Source organism: Rhipicephalus microplus, unplaced genomic scaffold, assembly GCF_043290135.1.
Source record: "Rhipicephalus microplus isolate Deutch F79 unplaced genomic scaffold, USDA_Rmic scaffold_70, whole genome shotgun sequence".
NCBI lineage: Eukaryota > Metazoa > Arthropoda > Arachnida > Ixodida > Ixodidae > Rhipicephalus > Rhipicephalus microplus.
In genome coordinates, this window is record NW_027464643.1 from 1,592,120 (window position 1) to 1,600,966 (window position 8,847).

Genomic DNA, 8,847 nt, shown 5'->3' on the forward strand with positions numbered 1-8,847 from the left:
TAACCCAACCTAACCTAACCTTCGCAACTCTATCGTTAGAAAACGTTTTACTCGCTGCTTTACAATGCTTTCTGCAACATTACGACGGTTTCCTGCGTTTTCACATTAGATATCGCAGTTCCCGACTTGTAATGGTTAAAAACACTGCATCTCAATAGCTGACATTGCTTAATACGGTTTTACAACGCTTCATAACTTAACCTAAGCTAACCTTCGCACTTCTATCTAATAAACGCTCTCTTACACTGTTTCGCTCACAATTACGATATTTGCATGACCTCACAGTTTTTCACCAACTTAGTACAGTACAGAACGCTGTATCTCGCTAAATGACATCGTTATTTAAGGTTTCATGATGCTTGCATGCGCTTTCACGAGAATAGCACAATATAGCAGGTTCGCACTTGTAACGGTACAAGACGCACTATCTGGCTAGTTCGCGCCGTGTTGCGTGCTTTCACAATATTTCACCTATCGCAGTGTTTTTACTCGCAACAAAACAACACTATCTCGCTAGATGCTGTCGTTTTTGGTGGTTTCACGACGCTACCTAGCTTAAACTAACATAACCCAACCTAACCTAACCTTCACAATTCTATCGTTAGAAAACGTTTTACTCGCTACTTTACAATGCTTTCTGCAACGTTACGACGGTTTCATGCGCTTTCACATTAGATGTCGCAGTTTCCGACTTGTAAAGGGCCACGACGCCGCGATGACGACGCGATACTCACCATTCGCACTTCTGCAGATACTGCTCCTCGCTGCCCTGGGCCAGTCGCCGCTTGTCACCTCTGCCCAGCTGTTCGTGCCGTTCGAGCGTGACTGGCGTACTGGGTTGTGTCCCGTCTTCGACGGGCCATCGTTCGGCGACGGCCTCTCTGCAGTTTTTGCGGCAGCACCGTCGCTTTCGGCCGCCATCCGGTTTCCTGCCTGGCAACAAGGGACTGCTTCCGCTGTCCCGGCCACTTCGTGGGGTGCTCATAAGCACGCGCATTTCGACGCCACTTCGGGCCACGACGCCGCGATGACGCAGCGACACTCACCGTTCGCACTTCTGCAGGTCAGTTATTTTGACGTGCATGGCTACCGTGTCATTGATGTTTGTGTAATTGCGGTGTCGTGGCCCCCTTGTTGTTTTTTGAAGCGTGTTCGCGCGGCTGCAATGTGCCTCTCGCGCCTGTTATTACTTCATGGTGACATTGAGTCAAGTCCAGGGCCCAGGTCTAAGCCTCAGGAAGAGAAACTTGACTTTGTCTTCGATGCAGTTAAGCGGATGGAAGCCTCAAATATTTCTCTGCTTGAATCCGTAAATAAAGATTTGCACATTCATATTACCTTGAAAAACGATTACGAATCGCTTTAGAAACGGGTTACTGAACTTGAATCTAGGTTAGAGTCCTTTATCTCTGCACAAATCCCCGCAAACAATGACGCGAAACTGTCTGAAATGCAAAACCATATTGTCGTCCTGCAGTCTAAAATTCAGTCGTGTGGTTCTTCGGAGGTCACCACTAGCCGTGACAATATTTCAATTATCCGGGACAACATCGATGATCTTGAAAATCGGTCGCGAAGGTCAAATGTTTTATTTTATGGGATAGCGGACGGTGACCCAACGGAATCGTGGGAGGCCGTTCAAAAAATCGTAACTGATTTTTGTCAGAATCAGCTCGGGCTAACTGTCACTTCTATCGTCCGTGCACATCGCTTGGGGCGTTTCTTAGCCGATAAAACTCGGCCTATCATTGCCAAGTTCTTCAATGATAAAGAGTTGGAGGCAATAGTAAGTCGTGGCAGTAAGCTGAAAAATACGTTGTTCGGCCTGTCACGTGACTTTTCTAAACCAGTTCGGGAAAAGCGGCGTAACTTACTGCAGTTCTCGAAAACAATAAAAAAGGAAAGTGACCGACCATGTGAGGCTCGTTTTGACAGGCTTTACATCAATGATGACGTTTATGTATGGGACCCCAATACCATTCAAGCCGCACCCATCACTAATCACGCTGCGCTATCTCAATCCTTTTCCGCTACGGTATGACTGCAGCCCGACCCTACTCCCCGTTCAACAATTAACCATTCCTTATCATCGCACCAAAGAAGTTCTGGTGGTGTTCGTTTTATGTACACGAACATTAGAAGCGTTCAGTCCAAAAGCATTCCGTTGTCATCCCTCGTTGATTCTTGCCCACCAACCATCGTCGCACTAACTGAAACGTGGCTAAACGATGACATTCCTGACAGCAGTATTTTTCTCACGTGGGCAGATTACAAATTTTTTCGTTGTGATAGGAAACATAGAAGGGGAGGTGGCGTACTTCTGGCGATAAAAAATGATGTGCTTGCAGTACCTGTTCCGGTTACCTCGTTTTTGGAATGTGTATGGGTATCCCTGAAGTGTGGCAGCCGCGTCATACTTATTGGTGTTTTTTACCGCCCCCCAGATGCAAATACTGACTTTTCTAATGAATTTACCCGTCTCTTGACGCAACTGTGTTCTCGTTTTCCTAATTCTCTCTTAATAATTTTTGGCGATTTTAATTTTCCGAGTATTTGCTGGTCAACTCTATCCGTTAGGGATGGTCAAAGTGAAGCTCATAATTTCGTCCAGTCTTCTCTCGACTTTTCCGTGGCTCAGCTAATTACTCATCCCACGCGGTGTTCCGCCGCATCAGCTAATATTCTAGACCTAGTATTTACGAACAACGCTGATATTTTTTCTAAAATTACTCATCTTGACGGGCTTTCTGATCACGTCTTCCTTACTGGAAGCGTCCGGAGTTCCCCTAATAAGCGCAAAACTACCAATAAACAAATAAGGTGCTATAATAGAGCTGATTACGATAGCATTAATAATGAACTCCTGTCATTCTCAAATAACTTTTTAGGAGGGTATTTATCCCGATCCGTTGAAGATAATTGGCTTATATTTAAAAATGCACTTATCAACTTAATCAGCAGGTTCATTTCCCTTATCACCATCAAAACTGTAAACACCGCTCCATGGTATAACCAACAGCTTCAACGCCTCAATAACAAAAAGAAAAGACTTTACCGCCACGCCAATAAAATAGACCCCCTTTCAGTTTCCTGGTTACGCTACAAAACATGTGATAAGGAATATCAGTCACTGCTCACATCAACTCGACGTCATTTCTTCAAACATGACTTAACATCTATGCTATTAAATAACCCTCGGAAATTTTGGCGTGTCATCAATCCTGTTGATCATCCTGATATAGTCCTTACCACCAGTAACAACAGCGTCATTCCCACGTCTCAGTGCGCACAAGTTTTAAACGACGCATTCATTTCGGTATTCACGTGTGAAGACATCCCGTCATGTCCGAAAGTCAACCTCATTCCTGATATCAGCATGCCAGAAATAATAGTCAGTGAAGCGGGTATATTCTCCTTACTAAATAAACTCAAAATTTCTACTGCTTCTGATCATGTCGGCTTTAATAATAAGATACTAAAGAATATATCAGCTAGCATTTGTCCCATACTGTCCGCCCTTTTTTCACAATCGTTATCGTTAGGCTGCATCCCACATGACTGGCGAATCGCTGAAGTAATACCCATCTTCAAGTCTGGTGAACGCTCATCGCCATTAAACTATCGTCCCATCTCATTAACCAGTACCATTTGTAAACTTTTTGAACATATAATCCACACCCAAGTAATTACCTACCTGGAAGATCATAACATACTACATAAATTTCAGCATGGCTTTCGCGGAGGATACTCATGTGACACGCAGCTCGCCGGCTTCATTCATGACATACATTCAGCTCTCGACGGTGGATCCCAGGTTGATGCTATTTTCCTCGACTTTTCTAAAGCTTTTGACCGTGTCCCTCATCACCGCCTTCTATCCAAACTGTCTAGGCTTAACATTCACCCTAACATTTTGGCATGGGTAAAAGATTTCCTTTCTTCTAGAACACAGTTCACGTCCGCTAACAATTGTAACTCTTCCTTCAGACCAGTAACTTCTGGAGTCCCACAGGGTAGCGTACTTGGTCCACTACTGTTTCTAATCTACATTAATGACTTGCCATCCTGTGTCTCATCCCGAATTAGAATTTTTGCTGACGACTGTGTGATTTACCGAATAATTTCCTCTGACAATGACCGGAAAGCTTTGCAAACTGATCTAAATGCTATTATTGCATGGTGCTCATCTTGGATAATGACCCTAGACTGCTCTAAAACGAAGTCTACGTCTTTCAGTAAACACGTAACCCGGATTCCTACCTCCTACGTGTTGAATAATACTACTGTTGACCTCGTCTCCACTTATAAATATCTTGGAATTCATTTGCAACCTGATCTGACATGGCACTACCATATAAAACTCACCCTGGCGGCTGGTAACCGGTCTTTCGGACTTCTCAAGTGTAACCTTAAGCAGGCTCCTCCTAACATACGCAAACTTGCATTTACTACACTAATACGTCCAAAATTAGAATATGCATCAGCCATTTGGGATCTCGAACATGCTCACATCATAAAAGACATTGAATCATTGCAAAATCGTGCCGCTTGCTTCATTTTTTCAGATTATTCACGTCATTCCAGCGTCACAGCACTAAAACGCCGAGCAGAGCTACCCGAACTATTTCATCGTCGCAAACTTGCACGCCTATCACTTTTCCATAAACTTTATCACCACGTGTCACTTCACAGCGATTTCTTCGAGCCACCTGCCGTTATTTTTCCTCGCTGCGATCCCCCCTACAAAGTTAAACGCTTAAACTGTAAGTCATCTGCTTTTTCCAAGTCATTCATTCCGCGTACCACAATCGATTGGAATAATCTACCATCACACATTGCCTTAGAAAAAAACGCCACGAAATTTCAAGAACTAATTCAAAATACTGACATCATCTAACTTTTGTTCTTTTACTTGTTTTTCCCTCTTTTCTATAACGTGCGGAGCACACGTGTAGTATTTTTACCTTGATTCAGCCTATTTGAGGTGTGATGAGTGAGTGTATACTTTTTATTCGTTTTTGAGTGTACGCTATATTTGGGTTTTAGCAGCGCGAAAAATGCACAAAAGACAAGAAAGGGACGAGACAAGCGCTGTCTCGTCCCTTTCTTGTCTTTTGTGCATTTTTCGCGCTGCTAAAACCCAAGTATGCCATACCAACTAGCCCAGTCAACCGCTCTATTACGCTATATTTGTTTTCTTTTTTTTATCAAGTGTATTGATTACTTTTCCTTGCATTTATATAGGTTGTTCACTGTGTACTTATCTGTTTTCCAATGATTTTTTGCCTATTCTTTTCTCTATTTTTGCTGTCTTTACCAAGTACGTGTTATAACATTTATCTCAACCTTAGTCTGTATTTAATTTGAATTTTTTGACCTTTTTTCCGTTTTTGACGTTTATTGTTTGTAAGTTTGCTCATGTAACCCCTCCTATGTAATACCCTCTGACGAGGGCCTTTAGGGGTGTTATGAATAAATAAATAAATAAATAAATAATGGTGAAAACACTGCATCTAAATAGCTGACATTGCTTAATGCGGTTTTACAACGCTTCATAACTTAACCTAACCTTCGCACTTCTATCTAATAAACACTCTGTTACACTGTTTCGCTCACAATTACGATATTTGCATGACCTCACCGTTTTTCACCAACTTAGTACAGTACAGAACGCTGTATCTCGCCAAATGACATCGTTATTTAAGGTTTCCCGATGCTTGCATGCGCTTTCACGAGAATATCACAATATAGCAGTTTCGCACTTGTAACGGTACAAGACGCACTATCTGGCTAGTTCGCGCCGTGTTGTGTGCTTTCACAATATTTCACCTATCGCAGTGTTTTTACTCGCAACAAAACAACACTATCTCGCTAGATGCTGTCGTTTTTGGTGGTTTCACGACGCTACCTAGCTTAAACTAACATAACCCAACCTAACCTAACCTTCACAATTCTATCGTTAGAAAACGTTTTACTCGCTACTTTACAATGCTTTCTGCAACGTTACGACGGTTTCATGCGCTTTCACATTAGATGTCGCAGTTTCCGACTTGTAAAGGGCCACGACGCCGCGATGACGCAGCGACACTCACCGTTCGCACTTCTGCAGATACTGCTCCTCGCTGCCCTGGGCCAGTCGCCGCTTGTCACCTCTGCCCAGCTGTTCGTGCCGTTCGAGCGTGACTGGCGTACTGGGTTGTGTCCCGTCTTCGACGGGCGATCTTTCGGCGACGGCCTCTCTGCAGTTTTTGTGGCAGCACCGTCGCTTTCGGCCGCCATCCGGTTTCCTGCCTGGCAACAAGGGACTGCTACCGCTGTCCCGGCCACTTCGTGGGGTGCTCATAAGCGCGCGCATTTCGACGCCACTTCGGGCCACGACGCCGCGATGACGCAGCGACGCTCACCGTTCGCACTTCTGCAGGTCAGTTATTTTGACGTGCATGGCTACCGTGTCATTGATGTTTAAGTAATTGCGGTGTCGTGGCCCCCTTGTTGTTTTTTGAAGCGTGTTCGCGCGGCTGCAATGTACCTCTGGCGCCTGTTATTACTTCATGGTGACATTGAGTCAAATCCAGGGCCCATGTCTACGCCTCAGGAAGAGAAACTTGACTTTGTCTTCGATGCAGTTAAGCAGATGGAAGCCTCAAATATTTCTCAGCTTGAATCCGTAAATAAAGATTTGCACATTCATATTACCTTGAAAAATGATTACGAATCGCTTTCGAAACGGGTTACTGTACTTGGATCTAGGTTAGAGTCCTCTATCTCTGCACAAATCCCCGCAAACAATGACGTGAAACTGTCTGAAATGCAAAATCAGATTGTCGTCCTGCAGTCTAAAATTCATTCGTGTGGTTCTTCGGAGGCCACCACTAGCCGTGCCCCGCCGCGGTGGTCTAGTGGCTAAGGTACTCGGCTGCTGACCCGCAGGTCGCGGGTTCGATTCCCGGCTGCGGCGGCTGCATTTCCGATGGAGGCGGAAATGTTGTAGGCCCGTGTACTCAGATTTGGGTGCACGTTAAAGAACCCCAGGTGGTCAAAATTCCCGGAGCCCTCCACTACGGCGTCTCTCATAATCAAATGGTGGTTTTGGGACGTTAAACCCAACAAATCAATCAATCAATCAACCACTAGCCGTGACAATATTTCAATTATCCGGGACAAGATCGATGATCTCGAAAATCGGTCGTGAAGGTCAAATGTTTTATTTTATGGGATAGCGGACGCTGACCCAACGGAATCGTGGGAGGCCGTTCAAAAATCGTAACTGATTTTTGTCAGAATCAGCTCGGGCTCGCTGTCACTTCTATCGTCCGTGCACATCGCTTGGGGCGTTTTTTACCCGATGAAACTCGGCCTATCATTGCCAAGATCTTCAATGATAAAGAGGTGGAGGCAATAATAAGTTGTGGCAGTAAGCTGAAAAATACGTTGTTCGGCCTGTCACGTGACTTTTCTAAACCAGTTCGGGAAAAGCGGCGTAACTTACTGCAGTTCTCGAAAACAATAAAAAAGGAAAGTGACCGTGTGAGGCTCGTTTTGACAGGCTTCACATCAATGATGACGTTTATGTATGGGACCCCAATACCATTCAAGCCGCACCCATCACTAATCACGCTGCGCTATCTCAATCCTCTTCCGCTACGGTATGACTGCAGCCCGACCCTACCCCCCCCCCCCCCCGTTCAACAATTAACCATTCCTTATCATCGCACCAAAGAAGTTTTGGTGGTGTTCGTTTTTTGTACACGAACATTAGAAGCGTTCAGTGTAAAAGCATTCCGTTGTCATCCCTCGTTGATTCTTGCACACCAACCATCGTCGCACTAACTGAAACGTGGCTAAACGATGACATTCCTGACTGCAGTATTTTTCTCACGTGGGAAGATTACAAATTTTTTCGTTGTGATAGGAAACATAGAAGGGGAGGTGGCGTACTTCTGGCGATTGAAAATGATGTGCTTGCAGTACCTGTTCCGGTTACCTCGTTTTTGGAATTTGTATGGGTATCCCTGAATTGTGGCGGCCGCGTTACTTATTGGTGTTTTTTACCGCCCCCCAGATGCAAATACTGACTTTTCTAATGAATTTACCCGTGTCTTGACGCTACTGTGTTCTCGTTTTCCTAATCCTCTCTTAATAATTTTTGGCTATTTTAATTTTCCGAGCATTTGCTGGTGAACTCTATCCGTTAGGGATGGTCAAAGTGAAGCTCATAATTTCGTCCAGTCTTCTCTCGACTTTTCCCTGGCTCAGCTAATTACTCAGCCCACGCTGTGTTCCGCCACATCAGCTAATATTCTAGACCTAGTATTTACCAACAACCCTGATATTTTTTCTGAAATTCCTCATCTTGACGGGCTTTCTGATCACGTCGTCCTTACTGGAAGCGTGCGAATTTCCCCTAATAAGCGCAAAACTACCAATGAGCAAATAAGGTGCTATAATAGAGCTGATTACGATAGCAATAATAATGAACTTCTGTCATTCTCAAATAACTTTTTAGGAGGGTATTTATCCCGATCCGTTGAAGATAATTGGCTTATGTTTAAAAATGCACTTACCAACTTAATCAGCAGGTTCATTCCCCTTATCACCATCAAAACTGTAAACACCGCTCCATGGTATAACCAACAGCTTCGACGCCTCAATAACAAAAAGAAAAGACTTTACCGTCACGCCAATAAAATAGACCCACTTTCAGTTTCCTGGTTACGCTACAAAACATGTGATAAGGAATATCAGTCACTGCTCACATCAACTCGACGTCATTTCTTCAAACATGACTTAACATCTATGCTATTAAATAACCCTTGGAAATTTTGGCGTGTCATCAATCCTGTTGAT

The 8,847-nt window shown here is 44.2% G+C and overlaps 1 protein-coding gene across 1 annotated transcript; it reads left to right on the top strand.

The window, feature by feature from the left end:
- Positions 1-715: 715 nt before the first annotated feature.
- LOC142790098 (uncharacterized) lies at positions 716-6,421 on the top strand (the record flags this gene model as incomplete). The annotated part of the gene is made up of 2 exons (XM_075885110.1): positions 716-1,063; positions 6,110-6,421. Coding segments are annotated over exons 1-2 (660 nt in total), but the record flags the coding sequence as incomplete, so codon positions are not given.
- Between the last annotated feature and the right edge of the window lie 2,426 nt (positions 6,422-8,847).